The 27,223-nt window shown below is 38.8% G+C and overlaps 1 protein-coding gene across 1 annotated transcript in view; it reads right to left on the bottom strand.

The window, feature by feature from the left end:
* Positions 1-5,834: 5,834 nt before the first annotated feature.
* The window catches only part of LOC139714428 (myb-binding protein 1A-like protein), a 43,982-nt gene continuing 22,593 nt past the window's right edge, over positions 5,835-27,223 (bottom strand). The window contains exons 16-33 of the mRNA XM_071626136.1: positions 26,352-26,402; positions 24,933-25,094; positions 24,249-24,315; positions 23,895-24,037; positions 22,713-22,758; positions 20,932-21,035; positions 20,271-20,408; positions 19,631-19,831; positions 18,946-19,062; positions 13,202-13,277; positions 11,919-11,968; positions 11,298-11,527; positions 10,092-10,143; positions 9,595-9,663; positions 8,917-8,967; positions 8,287-8,451; positions 6,881-6,999; positions 5,835-6,124 (exon numbers count right to left, since the gene is read on the bottom strand). Coding sequence (XP_071482237.1) covers positions 6,040-6,124; positions 6,881-6,999; positions 8,287-8,451; positions 8,917-8,967; positions 9,595-9,663; positions 10,092-10,143; positions 11,298-11,527; positions 11,919-11,968; positions 13,202-13,277; positions 18,946-19,062; positions 19,631-19,831; positions 20,271-20,408; positions 20,932-21,035; positions 22,713-22,758; positions 23,895-24,037; positions 24,249-24,315; positions 24,933-25,094; positions 26,352-26,402 — 1,926 coding nt within the window. The 3' untranslated portion in view covers positions 5,835-6,039. The remainder of the gene's footprint in view (positions 6,125-6,880; positions 7,000-8,286; positions 8,452-8,916; positions 8,968-9,594; positions 9,664-10,091; positions 10,144-11,297; positions 11,528-11,918; positions 11,969-13,201; positions 13,278-18,945; positions 19,063-19,630; positions 19,832-20,270; positions 20,409-20,931; positions 21,036-22,712; positions 22,759-23,894; positions 24,038-24,248; positions 24,316-24,932; positions 25,095-26,351; positions 26,403-27,223) is intronic.

Consider the following 27,223-nt stretch of genomic DNA (forward strand, 5'->3'; position numbering starts at 1 on the left):
GATATTAAAGGCCCATATGCAGTTAACAGCACAGACCGTCAAGTGTAAGGTGATAATTAAAGGACATTCAAAGGGCCATTGTCAATTTCTATTTCTGTATAACAGTTGTGTGTATTGAGTGATTCCCTCTGACTACTGTCTTTATTAGGGGATTTTATGAAATGACGTTTACTTTCATATAAAAGAATGCTGCATATCAGAGGAAGTTAGAACTTAACAGATAACGATCATGAAAAACACCCTTCTGTCAACGCAATACATAACTTAACTGCAAATACAATACATCTATCGTTCGGACAAACATTATGCAATTCTATCCATTATTACCTGTTTTCCTCAGCAGTACTAAGCCCACCAACAGTCAACATATATTCGTTCACACAACATACACGCACATTATATAATGTAAACTTGCGACATCCCACCGTGCTCGGAAGAGGGGACGCCTCAGTGCTAACAGAACTATTAGTCCCCGTCCCGTCCCCCTCCCCCCCCCCCTTCTTCATTTTGGCAGACTGCAGATGAAAGTTTGTACCAATCACTGGTGAGTTGGGGAAAGTCCCTTTCATCAAAATATCTTCTTACATTGTGATGACAAAGGGGAAAAACTGTACAGTATAATGTACCAATGATCGACGAGTGCATTCTATGGGAAAATCCCTTCTGAGATCTCAATGTCTTTCCTCCCCACATTGTGACAAAGGGAGAAAACTGAAAAGGAACGTCATTCATCTTTTCACAAAACTTGGTGAGGTCTTCAAGTAAATCTGCTTTAAAGGAAATTGCTGCAGAGCAAATATAGTATAGCGCGTGTATATAAAGCTTTTTACGCGGCAGTTCCGTCTTTTCGCTGGAAGTCCCAAATAGCGGCTGCACGAGCAAGTTGGCGAGAGCGCCCAACAAGAAGTCTTATAGTGCAGTCGCAATGTCACTTTTTGCGAAAAGGAAGGAACTGCGGTGTAAGAATGATAATACATGTAATAGACAAAAAAAAAAAAAATAGGCCTACGCGCAAATGTATATGAAGAGTTTTATTGCAAAATGGGCTAGGCGCCATTTTCAAACATTTCAAAGTATCAAGTCCATCATCAGATAAGCAACCTTTCCAGTAATACCTCACTTGTAACACAAGGAATATTCTAGAAATTATTATTATAAATATCCTGCATTTTCTTACTACTTTCTTTGTTTTGAGCAGCTTTATCACAAATATTTAAACTTAACAAGAATGAAGTAAGTTAGCTCGTTTTGCGATAACTCTTCATAATCATGTATGTATGTATGATATGTACATGTATATATGCACATATATACATATATATATATGTAATATATATATATATATTATATATATATATATATATATATATATATATATATATATATATATATATGCGTGCACGTGCGTGTGTGTGTGTATGTGAGGGTGTGTGTGTGTGTGTGTGTGTGTGTGTGTGTGTGTGTGTGACACTAGCGTTAGAAAGGCAAGCTATCTTTGTCCACGGGGCAGTGGAGTTGAATGTTTTGCTAACGTATACTCCCGTTTTTAATCTCGGTCGTATTAAAAATGTCACTGCAATTTCTATCTGTCAGTATACCTCTCCTCACCAACCACAAACTCCTTTGCAGCCAACATGCCAACAGACCAACAAATTACAATTTTTCACTTGAAATTAAAATTAGATAAGTAAGGTTCATAGATTATAAAGAAAAACGCAAGTCGTTCTTGATCCAGGAGTTGAGCCCTCGAAGTAGAGGTGCAATAGTAAGTGTTTATTTCTCGGCATGTAGGATTTATTTTGGGTTACAAAGGTGGTGCTATTATTATGAACTCCGCGAGAAGTTGAAACTTCCCTCCGTCATTTGGTGCATCTGTCACCATTTTATTCGCCTTTCTTTCTCCTTGCCTGCTTTTGGCAATCGATAGGTCTCTTAGTGCGAATGACCAACACGAATTCTTTCATATACCAGTACGCAAGACAAGACAGATGCCTATGGATGAGCGGGGCTGGCGCAACCGGAGGGGGAAGGGGTACCGGCGGAAGTTTTAGGAAGTGGCACCAGAAATATAAACTGCCCCCCCCCCCCCCTCCCACCCCCTCCACTGGTCGGCCCTGTTGAAATGCTTGAAAGTGATCATCGGCTATTCCACGCCCGTTATAAATAATGAGGCAACGAACACTTGGCATGTCATTCCACACACAATGACTCTATGGATGAAACTAAAGCTCGGGAGTACGCACCACAAAGCACCACGTACATCTTACTGCAAGATAGCACATAGACAACCGTCGAGAAAATCCAGGACAGTACTGAACAGAATTTGTGTGTGTGCGTGTGTTGGCTTTTTAATAGATCTTTGTGGTATTCAGTATTTTCAATTCCACTACCAGGTCATCTAATGTTCCTTTCAGTTTCACCATGTTCACTAATCCACAAAAGAAAAGATTTCCGCCTCGGTAACATCAAGAACTAAAGAAGAGCTGATTTTGTCGTTTAGTTGTGTGCGATTGTCTGCGTGTGTGTGCTGGTGTGTGTGTGTACTGGGCGTTGCTTTGATTTCACGTGATGTCAGGAACTCGTGCCTGCAGGGTAAGATTACAAGGGGAAAAAAAATCCGACTTGCAGATTGCTAGTGTATTTGAGGCATAACCTTCGCATCAATTTTGTGCAAATATCAGTCAGGTGACCGTCCCGTTTTGATGTACACGTGTTTTCATTAAAGCCAGGAGGAAGCAAGTGCATAAAAACGACAATCTTACTGTGAAAGTGGAAATTTATGCCAACAAGGACCAGCACGAGCATAAAAGGATGCAAAATATTTTGCTCGTTATACATGTATTACTTTCTTAATGTTTTGATTCTACAATGATTATGTATTTGCATTTCTCATCTAAGGGACCCCTCTGTAAGAGAGCGCTGTTACAATAACGGCGCTATGTAGGGTCATCCCTCTGTTGGTGTAATACATGCATAGTGTGTGTGTGTATATATATATATATATATATATATATATATATATATATATATATATATATATATATATATATATATATATATATATATATATATATATATACATGTATATATATATATATATATATATATATATATATAGATATATATATATATCTTTAGTTTGTTTGTACATGTATGTCTTTGCTTATGACAGAAAATGCAACACAACACATCCATCTTAAATCACAAATCTTACCCAACTGAGCGCACAAACTTAGCACAAATACCCACTTTCACTACAGGCCATTTGGAGAAAAAAAAGATGGCATAATGAAATTATTCAGTGCAAAGATGGACTACACAATACAAATGAATGGCTATCAAGTCCAATCTCAGGTGAGCATACATACGAGCAATTCCCATGATTCAACGCATGAAACAACCACTTCCAATCAGCATTGGGGCAACTTCTACCGAGTCGAGGAGTTTTTAGACCCTGGGAACCTAAAACCAAGCCTGAACATTTTCAGCTGGAGAGAAGCTGGCAGCAAACATCTTGGAGGACAAGTTCATCCAACTACATTGCATAAATGTGGATTCAGTGAATGCGGCAATAACTACTGGAAAACATCGGTGAAAAGTTCGAGGGAAATTGGACCATGAAATTCATTGAAAAGTTATGAATTTTTGAAGTTTCAGTGCCACAAACACAAAATGAGAAGACAACAGTTTGTGGCATCTGCAGGACAACAAAAATTATAAACATAATTCTTTTTTTTTTTTTCATATTTCCAGCAAAACAAAAAGAGTACTCGACTTAACTCTTTAGAAAGCTGGGGGAACAATATTGCCCATAACATGTGTCAGTAAAAAGTCAAAAGAATATGTACTATTCATTATAAAAATCATAATATGCTGCAATTCTCTCTATATCTTCTTTACATCATTGTCCTGCAGTGACGTCACAAATTATTGTAGTCTCGTTATCCAGCGATGGTGACACTGAAACTTAATATTCATAACCTTTGAACAGATTGTCCGATTTTCCTCAAACTTTTCCTGTGTTCTACTAATATCGCTGCATTCACTCGATCCGCATCAAACATCACCAACATCATCATCAGGAGTTGGACAAACCACTGATTGTGAGAACTGATAAATTACTCGATGTTATAAGAATGATCCAGTTTATTGAATGACACACAAAAACAGAGACAAGGAGTTACAGGGGACCCTCTTAACAATTACAAGGACCTAAAAATCCTAACAATTACCTTGTTTCATAAGGTTTCTCACTATATCAAGGTACGAATAACTGGGAAATATGAAGAGTTTGGACCTGCAAAATCAACCTGTTTGGAGATGGTTCCATTATAGCTGACCTCTATATAAAAAGATTCCACTAGATAAAATCTCCATCAACTTATAAAATCATCATACATATGTAGTTGAGTGTGTGCAATGACACATAAAAGGAATACAGAGTTAAGTACATGTACACTCCTCTATGGATGTAGCCTATCAATATCTCTCCTAAAAGGATGTCTCTTTCATTAGTTGACCCGTCAGAGAGGAAGAATTTAAACAGATGACAAGGCAAAAGTGACAGCTCAAACAGAATTTGAGTGACATGGGATTACTGGTACACGTAGCAGTTATAGAATTTCTACTCTTGAATTTTGAAAATTAGTGCAAGACAGGGATCTCCATGTAGCTATCATAGATTTACAGTGGACTCCTGTTATAACAAAGTCTTTGGGACTAGCGGTTTTCTTTTGTTGTATAGAAATTTCATTATAATCGAACACATAAACAATAAAAATTAATAGAGTGGATAATGTTGCAGGCTGAATTTTTACTTCATTGTAACAAGAATTTTGTTATAACCATGTTTGTTTTAACGGGAGTGCACTGTACAACACGTCTTTACTGATGGCATATTCTTCACTTGTTCTACACTGTAGGGCCTACATGGCCTCGTTCGAGCGTTCAAAGGCGAACCAAAGCAAACTTATCCCAAAATGTGGAATGTACAATAATGTACCAGATTTGGAGAGTTCAAGTGCTCTGTGGAGAAAGCTTACTGTAAAAGTGGAAATTTTCGCGCATTTCGTGCAACCAGAAACTAGCGCGAAAATAAAAGCACACGAATATTTTTGCTTGCCATATGTTCCTGTGCGTGATGTCTTGATTCCGCGGAATTAAAAACACGCGAAACTCTTCTTACCTGGCCAAGCGCGAAAAATTAATCGCGCGAAAATATCCACTTTTACAGTACCTCACGAGTTATTTTTAGGGGGTGGTGGGTCACACATTTTGTAGCAACAGGGTCATTCACCTGGTGCGCTTATGCTACTTGTAGATGTACCAAACACAGGAATAAACTCTTTGTATTACGATGTATGTGTGTGTTATACAAATTATTCTCATGCCAATTTCTGGTTTGGTTGTGGTACGCTTTTGGAGCTTATCGGGAAGTGGTCCACTTTTGGCACATTATAGTACAGTACACTTTAGGAGCGTTTGAGTGCTCCTCTGGCGTGGGTATGGTACGGTACAGTACGGTACAGTACGTTTTAGAAGAGGGCTCGAATGCACCCAATGTCTAACAATGCATTATCAAGTGTTTGTGCGAAGGTATTCATTTCTTCTGTTTCCAGAAATGATTGGCATCTTTTTATCTTTGGTACACATGTGTCCTTTGAGAAAAATCATTGGAAGAGGTGACAAGAGGGAGTTATAGGATTATGAGCTGCATTATATATATATATATATATGACTAATAACAGCTTTATTGAGGTACCAAGAATATGCAATGTTGGAAGAGTAATGAATATAAAATCCACTCTTTCTTTTTATTTGCCAATATCACTCACATTTTCACTGACACATTTCACTCATTTTACTGATGACATAAAAAAGTTGCAATCCATCATGTAGACTTTAACTTTCACTAGGATATCAATAAGACACCTATAAATATCTTTGTCTCTGATCTTGCAATAAAATTAAGGCTAAAATATTTGGAATATAGAGTTATTATTACTACTGCTATCTTGCATCAAGGAACTAGTCTTTGATCTATGATTGTGATGAGGTAGAGAGGCTTCGTCGCCTCTTCCTGGACTTTTTCCTCCTCTTCTTCCCCTTCCTTGTGGTCTCGGAACTGCGTGTGATGGAACGAAAATTGGATATGAACCAAATTACTCATGAGAGGGTGCAAGAAGTTGAATTCTAACATAATTGCCAAGCATAGTTGCTACTCAGACTATATTCGACTGCATCATCAAAATAACTCCTGACTGTTTGAACATTAATGATCAAATACGAAATGCAAAGCAAGATGATCTCCACATTTTTTCTAACTGTCTCAAATAGCAGCGGATGGTTCATCTTGCATACATACATTGTATTACTTGAATATCTCAATGTGGCAGAACTGAACTTTCAGAGGCTCTGTTGCTGTCTGATGAACAAAGAAACAGGTAGGAGAATCAAAACTTTAAAACGCCTGGCTCTCTACATCAGATAAACTTCGTAAGTCCTTCAGAATCGATCAAATTTGGTTTGAGATATGAAAAGACTTGGTGAAGAACAGTAAAAGCCAAACTAGAACAACAATAACAGGGATCTTGGTCCTCTGAGCTTCAGGACATATTCAATATTGGCGCACACCGCAGGTAATGCCACTGAAGGATACAGGGCATAAAATAAACAAGAAGTCTCCCGGGGCCCTACAAACATGTGTCTTTGGCTCAGGTGAGCTAAAAACAAAAAATTACTGTATCTGCAATAAATCACGAACAGCACCCAGCTCATCACAGGTAAGCAGGGAAAAAATAGGGTGATAATCACCAGTGCATATCTCAAACTAGTGCTAGTGAGATGTGACAACCACCTACTCGGCCAGCTGACCACTAACCTGTTGGAGATGGCCGATACTGCTGCGGCCAGGGCTGACCGGAGTTCTCCTGACCTCTTCACCTCTTGTCTCTCCTTGAGGGTCTCCAAGACGGCCGAGATGCTCGTGAAATCTGGTGTCTGGATGGATGTGAGATCAAGTACATGAATACGTCTTTTAGGCTTCTGGTGAAAATCTCTTTGCAGTGCTCTCTGGTATCGGCACATATTCTCCAAAATAGGAGAGAAGAGCATCCACTTAGAGACACTTGCACTGAATCTTGTATGGTGGAGCCTATCTATACAGTGGTCACATTAAAAAAATAATAAAAAATACAAAGAGATTGCACAGGTCCCAGCTCTAAATATTTCTTGGTTCTTGTACCCTGACTAAGAGATAAACCTGATATAACACGGTAATTGTCAGTTTTTAGGTTCTTAGGTTATAACGAGGTTCCCCTTTACCACATTTGAGAGGATTTTAACTGCAAACTTTCTGGTCTGTTCATTGTGACCTTATTTGCGATAAAGCTGCTACTGCTACTACTACTACTACTACTACCACCACCACCACTTCTACCACTCCTGCTACACAACAATAAGGAGAAGCTGAACAACAAAACATTCTTTGCCTAACATAGCAAAGTCCAGTAACTACATTAATATAATTTCAACTGACGTACCCTGCAAAAAAGGCATTGTTTATTTTTCTCTTATGTTTGCCCTTACTACTCTGCACAGGTGTCACTTGATGATTTATCAGTGCAGGGTATTCATATTTGGTTACACGGCAGTGACATGTCTCTGTACGTTATCAGTGCAGACCACGTGGTCAGGTCAACACAGTAGCTGTACAGATAGGTTTGATGTCCGCAGTGGGAACGCCGGACCGGTCATTGACATACTGGCCTGGAGCAGACCTTTGGTCTGACCTGCGAGGTGATGGAGCAATGTCCAAGCTCCAGTCAATCAACACACTACAATGTATCTGACCAGATTACATCCTGATTTTACAAGCTACTGTAAATGTGCCCTCAGGCTCATTCATATAAACTTATAGTCAACAAAAAAAATGCACCATTGATAATAATGCAAGACACAATTTTGATCATTCATGTGCAATATGTTCTGCACATATTCTTTACCATGTTTAACAATGTCCTGAAAATTGTACATGTAACCATTTCTACACATTTATTTTCTTCACAACATTTGGCACCCTCCTGAACTGCACACTGTATACACATATATTCACGACATCTCACACTTTACACAGCTGTCAAGAGACAGGGAATAGAGTCATTTGCTTTATATTTACCGACGTTCTGAATTGTGCCTTGTATACACATACAATTTATGCTAGCTTTCACTGTACACACCTGTGAAGATGTACGAGGAAAAAGGTTATTCATTCACCACCATCATTACCTTTGAGATGTGGTGTCCAAGTGAGGCGCATTGTTGTACAGTGTGCAAGAGTTGAACCACAGACTTTGCCTTGAACTCTGACCCTTCTCCCAGCACGCCTTGCAGGATGAGGGTCAAGACGGACAGGATGTGCTCACTGACCTTTGGCCAGGTAGCAAGGTTGCCCTGGAAATCAGAGAACAACAACAACACAGAAAGAGTCATCTCCATGTATGAACATGGAGTAATGCCACTGGCACGAGACATCTTGCAAGACTGTAAACTCACAACTCTCATTCAAATTAATGACTCTTGCTTGAAGTTGTTTTTTTTTTATTGCAACTGACTGATAAATTGCCCTTTGTGGATGTAAATAAAGACTAATTATTCTCTCATGTTAATAAGACTCCCATTTTCTGGCATCTTCCAGCAATTCTCTGGCAATCCTATCTACTTCCACTAGTGTGTCTAACCAGCATGATGACATTCAAGATACAGAGGATGCTTATGGATACCCATTTCCAGAGTGAATACAGTGCATACTGTGCATACAGTCTGCAACTAACGAAAGAATTGATCACAATAAGGTGTAACAATTTGTAATGAAACAGAAGTAAAACTCATGAAGGCATGTAAGATTAAAATACTCACAGCATAGGGTCTCTTGCTCAGTAAGAGAGACAGCATCCGACACGCTTGTGTCTGTAGGATTTAAAAAATAATCGAATTCAGAAAGGTTGAGAAAGTGTTAAATATAACCACATCACAAACACAAAGCAGTATCTCACAAACAACAAAAACACTGGAGTGTCTGTTATAAGACATACTGACAAATAGGATATCCTTTGTCTCCATGCGTATGGAAAAAGGAGAAAAAATATCTTAGAGTAAAAAAGACATTTAATGATGTGTTGTCTCCTGTCAAGGTGTCCGAGCATTTAGATCTCATCCCAAAATGGCTCTGAGTCTCCATGCGCTGCCATTACAATTTCACTTTTTTTCCCCAACTGAATGCTGCCACATTCTGTATATCTTATGGTATAGGCTAGAATTACACCACAGACAAAAGCTACCCATCCTTTACACCATAACTGATAGATAACACTTCTTTTCTTTCCTAAACATCAGTTGTAAAAATGCAATTTGTTTGTTTGTTTGTTTGTTTGTTTGTTTGGTTTTTTTTTTTTTTTTTTTGGGGGGGGGGGGGGGAAGGACTTCACAGGTTCCCACTGTCTCAGTGATATTAAATGGATGTGTACAAGAATCTACTGGGAGGCAGGGAAGTCAGCTGCTTTATGAAGGTGCAACTGATGTGCATCCAGTCCTCACCCTTCTATAGAGCTGAACTCCATTCTGGACAGATGTTGTGAGTGCATCTGAAAGGTGCCATGACAAGGCCTGCAGAATGAAAAAAGGTGGAAGAAAAACACAGAAATTGTAACAATAATAATGCAAACACAGAGACAGAATGAGGAAGAGATAGCAAGTAGACAGTCACACTAAAAATCTGTTTCAGGAGACATTTCCCTCTGCTTTGACACCTTTTTATATATGATTTTCTTAATCAAAATCTCACATTCTTTGTCCTTTAACTTTTAAACAAAGTTTCAAATATCATGGGTACATGTACATTGTCATGCTCAAACAGGCTCTCCTATACAGTACCTAACCATAGATTACTTCACAGTCAGCTGCTAGTTCTTCATAGTTCATTGCGTTTTCTACTGACCAAAGTCTCAGTCTCTCTATCACATTCCTCTGTCTCTATTTCACATTTCTGTAACTTGAAATAATGACAAGCAACTATCTCATACATAAATACTTACTGGAAATCTGTCAATCAAGTCTGTGAAGAGATTAGGGTGTAGACATGTAGCCCTGTAATATGAAGAAAATAGGATAAAGATACAAGTGGTTACTACTTGAGAAATCAGGGCATGAACATGAACTGAGATGATAGAAATATGTTGGGAAAAGAGGTGCAAGATGGAATAAAAGATGACACAACCAATTGAATGACATATTTTTGTGATTTCAATAACGACTTAACTGGTGCTGCACCTCGTTAGTTCAGAAGTACAGACAGTAAAAATATTTTTATAAATTACAACTCATGAGTGAAGCCAGGATGCTACAAATAAAACAAAAAATGTCTCCATCTTATTGATCTTCCTTTTTCCTCAGTTGCTGTCGTCTAATCATTTACAATGGAAATAAAAGAGCTACATGTTCCTTGCTAAATGTTTGGCAACATGGCAGTGACATGTCTCTGTACGTTATCAGTGCAGACCACATAGTCAGGTCAACACAGTAGCTGTACAGAGAGGTTTGATGTCCGCAGTGGGAACGCCAGACCGGTCACTGACATACCGGCCTGGAGCAGACCTTTGGTCTGACCTGCGATGGCAGAATACTGAAAGTGGACATAGGCAGGCAACAGGCTTTTCTCCATTTAGCCCGTTGAGGACGAGTCCCGAATGTACTCGGGCAAGGGTCTATGGGAAATGTGTGTTGTAGCAAAATCAGCCTGTCCTCAGTGGGTTTACATAAAAACAATGCACTGACTCGTTTTGGGGGATTGCAGGAACACTAGGTAAGTGCTGTGTTTGTGCAATTGTCTCTTCTATTCACCTCTAATACACTGCACAGAAGCAAATAATGTGGACCCTTTGGAACAGATTCATAAATGCACTCTACATCAAATCCATGGTTTGAATCTAATCATGTAGTGAAACAAGTGCTAAACAGGCATCCTGCATACGCAGGCATCAGCTTGCCCATTGTCAGATTATCTGTTGGCATATGCAACGTGTCACATGCATTTATGCACTAGAAATTTGTATAATCCAGGGACTATATTTAATCTACTTTGGGGAATCCCTGCTTGTGTGGTTCGCCTGAGGTGATTTATAAGCAGTAAAGTGCACATGGTTATCAACCCCACACATCCTACCACACAGATAAATGAATGACAGCGAGTCTTGCTATCCCAGTACTTTTGCTGAGCTGATTTATGTCAAAGCTTTACCAACCTATGCATGGTGAAGTCCTCCAATGCCTCTGAGTAGAGACCCGTGATTCGCCCCACATCAATCAGTCCCATCGTTGGCTCTTCACTGCCTGCACTCTCCTCTTTCTCCCCCTCCTCCTCCTCTTTCTCCTCCTTCCTGCCCTTCTTTTTCTTTCCCTCCTTTAATCTCTGACCTCTAGTCTTTAGAGGTGAAGGGTCTGTGTTGACCTCATTACCCCGCAGAACTCTCATCTGAAAAACAAACACACAAACAAAAACAAACAAACATGAAATGGCTGTACACTTTACACACTCAATTTCTGGATATTCTGTTATATCAAAGAAGTGATCTTTTGAAAGTGTAAAATAGACAAGAAATCATCAATTGTCACATAGCATTAATCAAATATTGATGTAAGTCAGAACTGAGTTTAACATATCTCTGGTGTTGATTTTCCAACCTCACCCTACAGGGTCTTCAAGTCACAGTTTCTCAATAAATTCAAACATGTTGTGCATTTTTTAGACATTTTTTTTTTAGTTGCCCTTATACCAACTCCAGTGAAACAAGAATTTTTAATTGTTAACCTTGACTTTTGGCAACTTGAGAAGAGTATTGAAACTGTCAGCTGACTAGACTCACCAAGAAGAGGCAGCCACTGGAAACCAGGGAGACGATTGTGACAGAGTGAGCTGGGATGGAAATAAAAACAGAATTATTGCTTATATACACCTTATTTGATTTGAAATACTATGAATGTTCAATCCTGACAAAGAAATTCGCTGTAAGAACATTCCTTCTTGCTCTGTATCTGTTCATTACTGACACTCTACCCAATCAAAAACAATGAAACAGTTTATCAATGCAGATTTAACTGAAAGTTTACCATTCCCCAGTTGTTAGACAAATAGAATATCATGGTCATCACAGAATGGCCACTGCCAACCAACATCCTTGTTCCCCAAGTAAGCAAAGTACTTTTTCTTCAGTAATTGCAGATATTTCTCGCATAAAAACAATTTCTTCTTAACACATGATCATATCTCAATATTCAAAGATGTTGGTTTTGCATCTGCATATCTGCCAACCCTGAGACTTTAAAAATCTCAACAAAGAAAAATTATTTAAAAATCTGAACTTTCATAAATTTCATATACAGTCAAACCTGCCTTAGCGACCACCTGTCTATAGCGGCCACTGAAAAAATCCCCCCCCCCCCCCCCCCCCCCCCCCGAGAGAAAAGTCCTTTTAAAAGACCCTGTGTATAGCGGTCACCTGTTAAACGCGGCCAGCGGCCACAAATTTTGTTTCCCCGCGGTAGATCTTAACCTGTCTACAGCGGCCAAAAACCCAATGGAGCCGCAGCCGATCCGAAAATTCAGCGTGTTTTTCTGCTTTGTAGCTGTGCGGGCTACATTCAGTGATCGCTGCATTCATCCCTCATTCAGTCATAATAATGCACTAGTATTAAGCTTTCTTCACAACAATACACATACTACTGTGCAACAATTTCGTATACACCAGCATGGTTAAATGCATGAAACACACGGTGTGTGCATACGTACGGGCATACATGTACATGTAAGGATATAACAATGATACATGTACATGCGAGCAATGCACACAAAGTTAGATTACCTGTCTACAGCGGCCTCCTGTCTATAACAGCCACTTTTTCCGTCTCCCTTGGGTGGCCGCTATAGACAGGTTTGACTGTACTTTACTATTGACAGATATTTCTAAAAATTAGAACACACTGAAATTAATGCACTTTCTTTCAGTGAAAAATCTTAATAATCGGGTTAAAACTGAACAGTTGGCAGGTATGCATCTGTAAAGAAATGCACCAAGCATGGTATGCATTCAGAATATGATAGAAGGAGCACATCGGTTTCAGAAGTTTCTGTTACTAAGGCAAAACTCACCTTTCTGAGCGATTTGCAAAAGCTCTTTGATGGTTTCATGAATTGTGTCTTTGCGGTCAGACAGATTGTGGGGGTACTGCAGAAAAGGTGAAAAATAAAAGAAATATTAATCAGTCTGTTTCATAGCAAATCGAAGATTACATGTATCTGCTTTTGCTATGATTTGACACAACTAATCACTTCAAGGTTAGACCTATCTTGAACAAGGTGACAAATTGTCAAAATCATTTGAAGCCTTATAGTGGGGTGGCTTAGTGAAATTATCGTGACACGGCGGACAAAAGCATGATTTTTTCACCAAAGGTACTTCATGATGTACCTTCTCAAAAAATAGGGTGCTCCAAGAAAATTGATGCTGGGAAGGAGGTCAGAGGTCAAAGGTCAATGACCTTTATTTGTGAAATAGGTTTTTTGGCTATTTCTCAGGTCAGGAATATCCAATCTGGATAAAACTTGGCAGGAAGAATATTGAGAACAAGTAAAATATTTTGATTGAATTTGGGGTGAATTTTCCAAAGGTCAAAGGTCAAAGGTCAATGAACTTTTTCTAAAAATCATGTTTTTGTTTATTTCTCCAGGTAGGAAGATTCAATTTTCACAAAATTTGATATGAACGTTATATAGAAGGTACCAAGAGTATAAACCAGGGGTCAAATATAATTGTTGATTTGTGCGTTGCCATGGCAACCCAAAACGAGGGTTTTTGATTGAAATTAGTTACAGGAGGCTATTTTCCAGTTTGGAAGAGATTCCATTTGAATAGGTACAACTGATCAACGGGATGTATAGAGGTTTGAAATACTTTTCATTAGTGTTAAGTGGTATGTTGCCATGGCAACTACATATATAGATTTTGGTTAAACTTAAAGGAGACTTCAGAACTTATGAATTTGAAGAGATTTCCATCAGGGTTGGTATAATTGATCAACAAAAAAGTCGCCAGACAAAGATTTGTCACCTTTATAGCATGTGGGTTGAGTGAATGCAGCAACAATAGTAGAACACATCAGTGAGAGTTTGAGGAAAATTGGACAATCCGTTCTAAAGTTATGAATTTTTGAAGTTTCTGCTCATGCAGTCGAGGCTGGATGAGAAGACTACTATACCTTGTAATGTCACATGTGTACAACGATATAAAGAATGAATAAAGAAAATTCAACATAAATTATTTTCGCTTACAAAAGGATACTCGACTTCTCTTTCAGAAGGCAGGGGGAATAATTTTACCCTTGACATACGTAAGTAGCAAGTCAAAGAAACTATGTGAACTTTATTCAAAAAGTATGGTTTTGTGAAATTCTCATTTCATTTTCCTTAGAATGTGTGCATGTGACATCATACACTGTGGTAGTCTTTTCATCCAGCCGCGACTGTGCAGATACCTTAAAAAATCATAACTTTTGAACGGATTGTACGATTTTTTCCAAGCTTTCTGTGATGTGTCCTACTAATATTGTTGTATTCACTGAATCCACGTGCGCATGAAAGTGGACTTGTCCTTTAAGGACAGATTCTGAAAGAGCAGACTGTAAGCTTTAAAATGATGTATCACACAATTCAAAGGGATTCCCCTAACCTATCTAAATAATAATACCGGTACTGGAAAGAAAGCACACACTCTGGATAAGTATGAACTGAGAAAAGAGGCTGCATTGTCTATTTTAGCGTTTAATCTTTACCAAGCTGTCTCATGTCATTATGTTCATCTTTTCTTCCCCCCTCCAATTTTCATTTGAGTTTGCCATTATTAATTTTTGATGATAAGAACGATGCCACAAGGCATTGTTTCTTAACAAGGCAATCGCCAAATTGTGTCTCGCCCATTCGCGTACAAGGAATTAATATCTTTTATAACTCCCAGAAGTTAATTGACCTGCTTATGACCTTTGACCTTGTGGTGACCTTCAATACCCTAAGGGACATTTACCATCCAAGTTTGGTCACAAACGGACAAAGGGATCAAAAGTAATGAGCCATAATCGAAACGCACCATAAAAACTTAACATTGGGCCCTAAAAATTTGTTGACCCCTTTGTGACCTTTGACCTTGTGATGACCTTTAATTCCCCAAGGGACATCCACCGTCCAAGTTTGGTCACAAACGGACATAGGGATCAAAAGTTATGAGCCACAATCAAAACGCGCCCTAAAACATAACATTGGGCCCTAAAAGTTTGTTGACCCCTGTCTGTGACCTTTGACCTTGTGACGACCTTCACCTCCCCAAGGGACATGTTCCATCCAAGTTTGGTCACAAACGGACAAAGGGGTCAAAAGTTATGAGCCATAAATGAAATGCACCCTAAAAACTTAACATTGGGCCCTAAAAGTTCGTTGACCCCTGTCTGTAACCTTTGACCTTGTGGTTACCTTCAACTTTCCAAGAGACATCTACCATCACCCAAGTTTGATTGCCATTGTAGCAACATGTGCTGAGTTATGTGTGATAAGAGTCTTGCAAGTAAACTTTAACATATGACCTCAAATGACCTTTGACCTTATCATGTGATCTCTTACGGCACCATAACATGAAGGTACCCCCAGTGCATCCATCACCCAAGTTTGATTGCTATTGTAGCAACATGTGTCGAGTTACGAGTGATAAGAGAGTCTTGCATGTAAACTTTAATGTATGACCTCAAATGACCTTTGACCTTATCATGTGACCTCCAACGGCAACATAACATGAAGGTGCCCCCAGTGCATCTATGACCCAAGTTAGGTTGTAATCCAAGCAACTTATGTGAAGTTATTTGTCAAAAGAGAGTCTTGCAGGTAAACTTTAACATAGAAAAGAGGGTCTTGCACATACCCTTTAATATATGACCTCAAATGACCTTTGACCTCATCACATGACCTCTGACAACACCATAACATGAAGATACCCCTAGTGCTTCTATCACCCAAGTGTGGCTGCCATTGCTGTAACAGTTGCCAAGTTATGCATCATAAGAGAGTCTTGCAGGTAAACTTTAACATTTGTGACGGACGACGGACGACGGACGGACGACGGACGACGGACGGACGACGGACGGACGACGGACGACGGACGGACGACGGACGGACGACGGACGGACGCCATTTGGATCCCTTAGTCTCGCCTTCACCTCCGGTGGGCGAGACAAAAATGCTTCAACTGCTCCTTCAGGTCCAAAATCTACATCAATATATATTATTTTCCTGATCTCCTCAACATTTTCCAAAAATAAAGCATACACCTTTTATGCACTGAGTCCTCCTTTTTGTGGATAATTAAAGGCAAAAACCCAAAATTAGTGCTTGAAAATTATTCTTAAGTGTAAGTTACGGATACAAAGAACCTCTGTAAAAAATGAATCTGTATAATCAATGTTAAGTATTGTTAATAACACAAAATGTGAACAATATTTCTATGATAACATGTTTCCAGACTAAACCGTCCGCATTTATGCTTTAATGAGAAAAATACTGATATCTCTTTATATGTTTGCTTTGATTGCAAAAACTGTATATGGTAGGATGTCTTGTGATACAACTGGGGGGCATTTCATGAAGCGTTTTGTCAGATATTTCGTCTGACAAAATGTTAAAAGCTACTGAAATCCTTGCATCTGATTGGCTGAGAGCATTTTTGTCCGACAAGTTGTCGGACAAAAATGCTTCATGAAATGCCCCCCAGGGGGGCATTTCATGAAGCAGTTTGGTCAGATATTTTTCTGACAAACTGTTACAAACTACAGAAATCCTTGCATCTGATTGGCAGAGAGCAAATTTGTCCGACAACTTGTCGGACAAAATGCTTCATGAAATGCCCCCAGACCTACACATATTATGCATAAAATGTGATATCCTGAACATTTTTTTTTTCAAGTCACTCTCCCAAAAGTGTATAATATAGGACCTTTAAGTTTTTCTTGTGTTTGTTCCTGGCAGATTACTAGTACACAAATGCTCCAATCCATGATGACCTAACGGAAATTAAGGAAATTAAAATGAATATACTGAAAACCAAAACTACAAATACTAATAACTTACTTCATTCTTCTCTCCCCACCCCACCCCACCCCTTCTTTTTGGTTTCTTGATATACTCGTAGATCTAGCTGACTTTGATAATTGTCATTATGTAACATCATCTTCAATTGACAAGGCGATAAAACTTAACAATCATTTCATTATGCTGCTCGACTAATGGGGTTAGTTGAACTATATTGTTTTTAATGTACTATACTTTTTCCTCCTATCAATCACATGTATTTTGGGTGGAATGTATTTTGACATAAAGCATCATAGAATCAACCGCCTTTGGGGTCGGGAATTTTGTCATATCATATTGTGATTTAGATTCTGCTCTATGCCGATTTTGTTTTATTTCTATCAACTTTTTAAACTTCCCCATAGACTTTGTTCACCAGCCAACTACATCCCACCCTCTTTGGATAATGTGAACCAATCAAACATTGCTTTTACTTTTTAATAACATGTCTATACATAGCTATCAGACCAAAAATATTCAAACCGCTTTAAGTCTTTATGAGTGAAATTACAAATATCAATATATTTTTAAAAATATTCAAATTGTCTAAATTCAACTTCATCTATGAAAATAGACTTTTAACCTTTTTAAACATTTGAATAACCCCCACAAGAAATAAGAAACATATAAAGAGGGGAGGTGCGGACTATAAAAATTGCTTACGGGAACCAGGTAATCCCTGCGCTAAACCTATGGAATTCACACAATCTTGGAGGAAACGGGTTAAATTTGTTAGGAAATATGTAGGTCAATACCCAAAACCTTAAGTTCTCAATGGAATATGCAGCTCTTCTACTGGTAAACTAGTAGTTCTGGGAGAAAAAATGAACTGTGACATAGTCCTACACCTGGCTCAGTCATTGCCCAAGATTTAAAGTATCTGAGCCAGAGTCACATGTCACTCTTTGCCATTTCTCTACAGGAGGTAGACAGTACTAAAAAAATCCTTTACCAGAAATTATAGGAAATTATTTAATGAAAAGGTGCTTAAGAAAACTGGACTATTCCAACACACCTCCCTCAGGTCTGCAACACAGACTAACCACCTGTTACCATAGGAAAACCAGTAAAAATGGTGTATTACTGTAAACATGCACACAATATGTCGTATTATGGGTCTGAATTTTAAGACTAGCAACCATGTACATTGCATTGCATTGTACAGAAACCTGGCGAATGCCCTGTGTATAGTCTTTGAATTCAGACACTATTGTTATGTACAAATTAAGGGCATTTTCTCATCTTTTCTGTTAGCGGATTTCTTGGAGCACCCCCTAATTTTGATCCTCATATATATACAAATGTCTGAGGAAAAAATGACACTTTTGTCCGGCGTGTCACGATTATCAGTATATTTGTCACTAAGCCACCCCACTATTAGCAATGGATTAAAAGAAGCAGGTTAAATGACAGTCAATTATTGGTCATCTTAATGAAGTACTTGATTTCAGACAAACTTATGGCAACAATTTCATTATTCCTTGAGTTGCAAAATGACCACCCTAATAATCTCCCTCTAACATACAAAATCATTAAAAATTCATCTTTGACAACATGAAAAGTAGCTAGAAATACAATCTTTCGTACAATGAAAAGTACACAAGTACAGTAATAGTGTTGTACTCTGAAAGAATGAATTATTGATATCACCCATGTCCCAAAAGTCACTGCAAAATCTAGCTGCATCAGCAAAGCTCTGAGTAGACTCATCCTACAGTGATGCTACAAACCTTCTTGATGCGGCACAACTTGTTGCGGTAGATGTTGAGGGCCTTCTCTGCCAACAACTGGTTGTCCTTGTGACCAGCCGAAGAGTCTACCACCTTGAGCAACGGCACCACAAGATCCTGGGGTGTACAGAGAGAGAGAGAGAGAGAGGGAAAGGGGTTGTTAGATCAAACCCTCACCCACCTGTGCAGCATCATCTGCGTAGCATCATCAGGCAATTCTCTTTGCATGAAGCCACCGACAGAAGCTGGACATTGTGAAAGTTTGTCAATTTTCTGGTCATTGACGCAGAGCATTATAAAGGATATTTCTCCTACTTGCCAAAAATCAATTTGAACACAGGTACCATCATTTGCACAGGCAAGCATCCTTTCAGCTCATTTGCCTCACAGTGAGTTTTAGTTGCCCGAAGCAAGTGCTAGGTGGGTCTGCGGCATCCTGTGGTGGCTGCACAGTTTTTCATCACCTCATTTACTTTGATACTATCCTCACAAGTAATACGCTGAATAAATTGTTTCTTTCTCTAAACCTACTCTATATTTATGATTGAAATAAGAATGAGAGTCAAGAGAAAAAGCAAAGAAAAACTAGATGGAGAGCTCACTTTGATGTTCATTACAACAACAAAACTCAGCATTTTTCATCTCTACACTTGTTAGCTTCTCAGACCAAACCGAGCAACCTTACCAGAATGAGAGGGTTTGACTGTTGCCGCTTGATGAAGATATCGAGAAGGTCCAGGACTCGGAGTTTGAAGTGTAGCATCATCGTCGACGCCTCCTTCTTGTTCTTCCTCGATCTCGCAGACATCGCCTTGAAGGCCTGGCTGAGAGCACTGTCCGTCTTCATCATGGCATTGTCGTCCAGTTCAAAGTCTGTTCCACTATCCTTTGAATTACATGGGGGGGGGGGGGTGGAATACTGTATTAAACTGCACTGCAACTGAAGTGCCATTTCTCCACTAGACAATGCATTGAAAAAATCGCACATGTACGTTATGATTCAAAGAGAGAGGACACAACTCTCACAAATTCCAATTTTGTTTCTACTTAATTTGCATTTTGACTGTCAGTACCCCAAAAACCTCACCTGTAATTAGAGTCGTTAAGTAGACACACAACATCAGCTGTTAAATAGTGAACGTCTCAAGATGTGGCAATTTAGTGATAAAACTTTAGTAGGATTCTGTAGTACCCAATCATAAGCACCTTTTTGTACCAACCGGCAAAGACACCATACCAGTAAATCAGGAAACCAATCAATCACTTGCATGGACTAAATTCAATGTTTTTGCTCGGATGTCTTGACTGCATTGACGCCAGCTTACCTCGGACCCAGACTCTGCGGCAGCGTCGCCCAAAGCCGCCTTAATCTTCTCCTTCATGGCAGGATCGTGGTCCTCATCGTCCTCCTCATCGTCATCGTCATCATCATCTTCCTCGGATTCATCAGATTCGCCATCATGCTACACAAACATGAGAGAACACATTTAAAAGTTTACACACATAAGGGCCAGAGCTCTTGGGTGATATTAAATTGAGTAATTTATCTCTGCTTTGTCAAACTACTGTATGCAAGCCTCTTCATTCTCTACACAAACTATTTGTTCTTTCTTGTTTATAATTTATCTCGCATAGTGCTTCCATATTCTAAGTAAGTAGGAGATACACAAGAAATGTGTGTAAGACTGAATGATTAGCACTCTGGATGCTACTGTAGCTCAAGGGATGTGTGATACTTTTGCATCACATGAACTTTTACATTTTTTACACAGAGAATCCTAGCAGCCTTCATTCTGTTTGCTTATGTCTCTTTGAAAAGCACTAGAAAAATAATGAGGAATTACAGTTTAACTTTAATTCTAATTTCACAATTCAAGTCCATATGTGACTTTAAAATTACCACACATTGTTTGTGTGGAAGCCAGCAAAGAGCAATAATTTCATACAAATTGTTAAGGCATGGGAGCGTACTGGAAGGGCATGTACCTGTTTGTGTCCGTTTGTCAGTGAGTTCTTGGTCTTGACTTTAGTGAAGGGCTCCTCCCCATCGTCCTCCTCATCATCCTCACCTTCATCATCATCTTCATTGTCTGAACAGAAGAGTATTCATATCAGAAGAACACATTACCTGATTTTAGTGCAATCTATAGTCCTTTAAAGCTACTAGAGAGGGCCGATGTAGTATGGGGGTAAAGTGGTATAGGCAATAGGGTATAGTCTGAGAATATGAAACTGTTCCTTCTGGGGGATATTATACGTACAGGGCACTCCCGTTACAACGAACAACGAAATTTCAGGTACAACAAAGTTAAAATTCAGGCCACAACATTATCTGTTCTATGTTTTTTATTGTTTATTTGTTCAGGGCCCCGTTGCTAGAAACTTTGCGTTTAAACTTAACTTGCAATTGATTGTCACTGACCAATCAAAATCATTGTTGCATGCATGTCTTCTTAATAGGGCAGACCCTGAGCCAATCAGAATGGTTGTTTCAAAATTAGCAATTATTTGCAATTGATTGCAACTTTCTTGCAACGGGGCCCAGTTCTGACAAAATTCTGATATATGAAAGAAAATTGCCGGTCCCGAAGACTTCATTATAACTGGAGTCCACTGTATCAGCACAATCACATTATGCAGCTTTGAATATACAGAAAAAAAGAGAGAGCTTAACAAGAGTTATGTGACCATAAAGTTCAATACTATTGGTGACCTCTACATTACTTCATCTCTCTTCCAGAGAAAAAATTGCTTGTGTACAATGTTCTTGTGATGCTAAGAAACTCTTTTTCATAATCAAGTTTACGACAAGAATAAAGTGAAAATATAACAGAGGTCAGAAACTTGTAATTTCATGTCATCAATGCTAGAAATGTCCACTTGATGCCTTGCTGTCAGCTCAAATAGTGCGTAAATAGATATGTGACCCGCTGCAACAAAAGGATCTGAAAGTCGGGGGAGGACAATTTTCTGAAAACGACATGACATTATTCCCTTATTCTTCCACTTTAATGTCATACATAACATGACTTATAAAAGTACTCGGTTGCGGAGATATCGATGATTTTATTAGCACATGTCGAGTGGTTTAGGAAATCAGCGTTTCGAGAAAACCGCCTTCAAAGTTTTCCTTCCAACGCTATCATGATCAAGGGGAATCAAGACAGTTTACACTGTTTGACAATAGAAGGTACGCTCCTAGCAACCTCCGCGATGTTCATTCAAGCTTAGCACCAGCATTCTACGCACGACCAGTCAGTAACAAGGATGCCACGCACTGACCAATGAGATCACTCCCTCGTTGCTAGGGGCCGCGTCTAGCTGCAGCGCTAAATCCAAATCTTCGGACACGTTTCTGTTCCGTGGAAAGTCAGAAAATCATGGCTCAGAAAAACGCTATTTTCTTGCCTTTCCTTTGATCATTTAGCTTCGAGATTTCGGCAGATGATAGAAGATACATTAGACTACAAAATTATCGCAAAAACAGAAATCCACACGTTTTGACCAATTTTGATGATCTGACTTCAAACTCGATTTTCTCGGCTAACCCGTCAGCGACTGTAGGATCCTTTTGTTGTAGCGGGTCACATATGAATTGAGAGCCTCCTTTACTGGACTGGATGGCAACAGAACAGATCTTCGTGAGTTGAGAACCAAAAGGGTTGTAGTGTCATGCGATCTGTGGAGTTAATGCCTTCTGTTTTGACACTGATGATGACCACTCATATCTAAGACCACTGACAACGCAATTATTCCAAAATACTCACCAGATTCCTCTCCCACTTGAACATTGCTCTTGGCAGGATCAAGTACCTGGATGGTCGTGAAATCGATCAGAAAGAGCTATGAGCAAAGTATTAAATCTCATATACAATCTCTTCTGATGCTAAAGATGAAAACCATGAATTCTATGGGATGATTCAAACAGTGCCGTCTCCAATGAAAGCATTTGAATCATCTGCTCATTCATTCCATAGAACTTTTGATATTATAATAATTTTATGGTACTCCTTAACCATAAGATTATAAGGCAGTTAATCAAGACCAAAAAGAGCTTATTGCGATTTAATTAGTTTGATACATTGGTAATCCACCTCTGATGTTTTTATTTCATTATAATTATACTTGAGGATGTTAAAGACCTTGAAAAATATTTCAACAATATAAGTGTTAATGAAGACCTGAATGTCAGAGAATAAGCAAAGTGTTTTACATGAGATCCCATCTCATGCTCGAATGCACTTTTTCCTTCTTCAATATGCCCCATGACAAACAAGGGCTACTTCTTTTCACAAAGGGCACAGACAGGCATTGCAAATCTCAGACATGAAATGAGGTAAAAGGTCAGTGTTCACTCTGACAGGATCCAGGGAGCCTGGGAAACGTTGCAGCGCTCCTGGGTTTTAAAGAGTGATGGAGTTAATCTATCCCCAACTATGGTAATACCATGATGACAGATTGATAGCTGTAGACATGGCCGTTGGTGGGGAACACACACACAAACACACAACAGTAAAACACTGATTAATTTTTGGGAATGACATCCCCAATCATGAAACCACAAACTCACAGAAATTGTGACAGACAAACTTCACAATGTCCTTGACCTTTTAAATAGTACAAAGATGAACTTACACACATCACTCTTTTAAGGATATCTTGAGTATTAATCCTGTTTTATGCACACATACTTTGACAAGATGTCTTACCAACTCCTATCTTGAATCTGGTGTATAATAGGATCCTTGAGAACAGGCTGGTGATACAAATAACAAAATAGGGCCCCCTTGGAGTGTGACGGAAACGTTGAAGACACAGTTGGCAAAGAAGACCACATCATTATCAAACTACTAGTACTACTATTTTTGCTATAGTAATTTTGCAAAACACAGTGACGTTAGGGGATGGCAAAGGTGAAAGGTCAAATTCTGCCACAGGACTCGACTTACATCGAGGAGAAGCTGCAGGGCAGGGGAGGTCATACCAGGACACATCATTCTGAAGGCAAGGTCCACCACAGTGCGCAGAAGGTGAGAGGGTTTGGAAAGTAGACTAAGCAGGATTTCGGCAATCACCTCCACCCAGTCTGGCTCTGTGGGCATCACAAACACAAAACATTAACATCAACAAAACGATGCTCACGTTCACTTCAACAGAAAAAGTATATTCTTGTTGACATAACACATTGAATACTAGTAGCAATTCGCGAAAATTTCGAGCTGCGAAAAAGGCCATTGGCTCGAATTCACGAAAGTTTCATGTTGCGAATGTTTCTGGTTTTACAGCATTCTTCACATTCTTACCTTCCTCCTTAGCCTTTTTCACTGATCGCCGTCTCTGTTGCGCTCGTTCGTAGCAAGTCTGCAGATCCTGTCAAAGAAACGCCCAGTGAGCCATGAATTTAAACATCAAGATGGTATCTTGCTTCTTTTGTGTGTATATCACCATAGGGTGTAAATTACTACATAAAAGAATGTCTACAAGAACATCCTAATTGAATGCCTTTAATAAAAAGGAAATAGCTTTCTTGATTTTTCGAGTTGTCTTTGACATGTTGTCATCTTGACATCTCATGTCTATGCAAATAAAAGTTATGGCCATTACCTACAGAACTAACCATCAGCATTTCCATTAATGCATTTGATGATAACCGAGGTAAAGCAACAAGGAAGCTGACTGTTTTGCATAAAATATCATCCAGGCTTGTAAAAAAAACAAAAAACAAAAAACAAAACAAATAAAACATATCTGATAACAGCTACTGTGAATATATCAATTTCAAATAAATTAAGAGAATAAAAAAATGTATGCACAACATAAACAACATTGTAAGGTAAGTCAGTGCTACAGCCACAATAAACAAGCATGATTTTCCAAGAATATGTACCTTGACCACTATTAAGAGCTTTCAGATATCATCTTCATTTTCATCACAAATGAGATTTCTCATGCTGTAACATCTCGTATTTACCACAAGTAATGCTTACTTGAAGAATATCAGCTGACTGTTTGGGTTCTGAGAACATCTGCAGTCCCACGTGCAAGAAAAGAAGTTGGAATGCCAGACCAGACGACAAGGCACCAGACTTTGTGGATTTCTGCTGTATTGTCTTCACCGATTTCATCATGGCAGCCCAAGCATCTTTTGCCTGATTCAGCGGATTGAAAAACAGCAACTGGATAACATCACATCATTTTATATGAAGTATTCTTAATGTTAATATCTACAACCAGCATTCACATTGAACATAAAATTCACTCTAAACACCCTCCCCCCCCCCCCCAAGAAAAAGAGATTCACTTTCCAACTGCTACAGCAACAGAGTCAATATAAGAAATGTACAATAATTGTCATGAATTTGAACAATCACCGGAAATGATCACATGTCAGCAGTCAAATGGTTTCAATACTTTACACATTTTTCCAAGGGATCATGTATTTGAATTTACCCCAAAGCTCATAAAACTAACACAAGATTACTCTTTATAATACATAACTTTTCTAGTAACTGCAATATGTTATAATTCCACAAATTGAAATACATACTCCCTTATTCCCCATTTGATGAAAAATCTTTGGTCTATCATACTGATGTCAAACATAAAACACAAAAAAGCTTATTCGTATCAAAGTATGATTTGTCTGAGATGCATATATTACTTTTTGTGACAAAACTGTATCTGCACGTCGTCAAAAACATCCACAAGGTCAGGTTGTCCAGATAGCGGTACAGAGTTTTGATGTACGCAGTGGGAACGCCAGACCGGTCAGTGACGTACCAGCCCGGAGCAGACCTTTGGTCTGACCTGCGATCAATCTATAAGCCTTCTCTCTCCAATTTCACTTTGACTTACTTTAACTTTGATGAAGTATGCTTACTGTCATTCACACATGTCCTGAGAATGTTATCAAAATTACAACTACCATGAAGGTTACGATATTATGAAAAAAAAGGTACTTTTTTGAAGAGATTATGACCGACAGTAAAAAAATATATAATTTCACTGCAAAGTCATTAAAAACAATGCATCCACTACTAATCACAGCAGTTTGCCACTGTATTGCCTTCAACGATTTCATCATGGCAGCCCAAGCATCTCTTGCCTGATTTAGCGGATTGAAAAATAGCAACTGGATAACATCACACATTTTATATGAAGTATTTTAATGTTAATATCTACAACCATCATTCATATTAAATTCACTATAAACCCCCCCCCCCCCTCAAAAAAAAGAAGAAGAAGAAAGAGATTCAAACTTTACAACTGCTACAGTAACAGAGTCAATGTAAGAAATGTACAATAATTGCCATGAATTTAAACAATCACTGGAAATGATCACATGTCAGCAGTCGAAAGGACCTCATGAATTTTTCTTTTCCTTCTTTCACAGTGGTCTATCTCACCTTCTCTGGGAACTGCGCACAGCAAGTTACACTGGAACTCGACAGCAGATCCTGGAAAATAAAAGCACAGAAATGTCAACATAAAGCATCAACCAATCGCAATGCGTTAACCAAGCAAAGTCCCACTACCACATGGTTTCAATACACATTATTCCATGGGATCATGTATTTGAATTTACCCCTATGCTCATAACCCTGAAACAAGATTACTCTTTTTGATATACAATGTATAACTTTTCTAGGAATTGCAGTTATGCTATAATTCCATACAGTCAAATATATATTCCCTCATTTCCCATTTGATGAAAAATCTTTGGTCTATATACTGATGTCAAACATAAAACACAAAAAAGCAATATAGTATGATTTGTTCGAGATGCATATTACTTTGCGACAAAATTGTATCTGCACGTCGTCAAAAACAACCACAAGGTCAGGTTGTCCAGATAGCGGTACAGAGTTTTGATGTCCGCAGTGGGAACGCCAGACCGGTCAGTGACGTACCGGCCCGGAGCAGACCTTTGGTCTGACCTGCGATCAATCTATAATCCTCCTCTCTCCGACTTCACTTTGAATAACTCTAACTTTGATGAAGTATACTTACTGTCGTTCATACAATATCCTGTGAAAGTAAACAAAATACAACTACCATGAAGGTTACAATATCATGAAAAAAAAAACTGTTTGAAGTGACTATGACTGATTGTAAAAAATTGTCATTTTACTTCAGAGTCATTGAAAATAATGCGTTCTACTGGGAATCATTGTCATAAGCAGCACTTTGCCACTAGTTGTAGCTAGTCACCAAAGGCAACATACAATGTAAGTCACAAAAGACTTTTTGCTCAAAAACACCAGACAAAAATATTTCA

Source organism: Diadema antillarum, unplaced genomic scaffold (assembly GCF_040938485.1).
Source record: "Diadema antillarum isolate AM-2024a unplaced genomic scaffold, OU_Dant_1.0 seq00002269_RagTag, whole genome shotgun sequence".
Classification (NCBI taxonomy): domain Eukaryota; kingdom Metazoa; phylum Echinodermata; class Echinoidea; order Diadematoida; family Diadematidae; genus Diadema; species Diadema antillarum.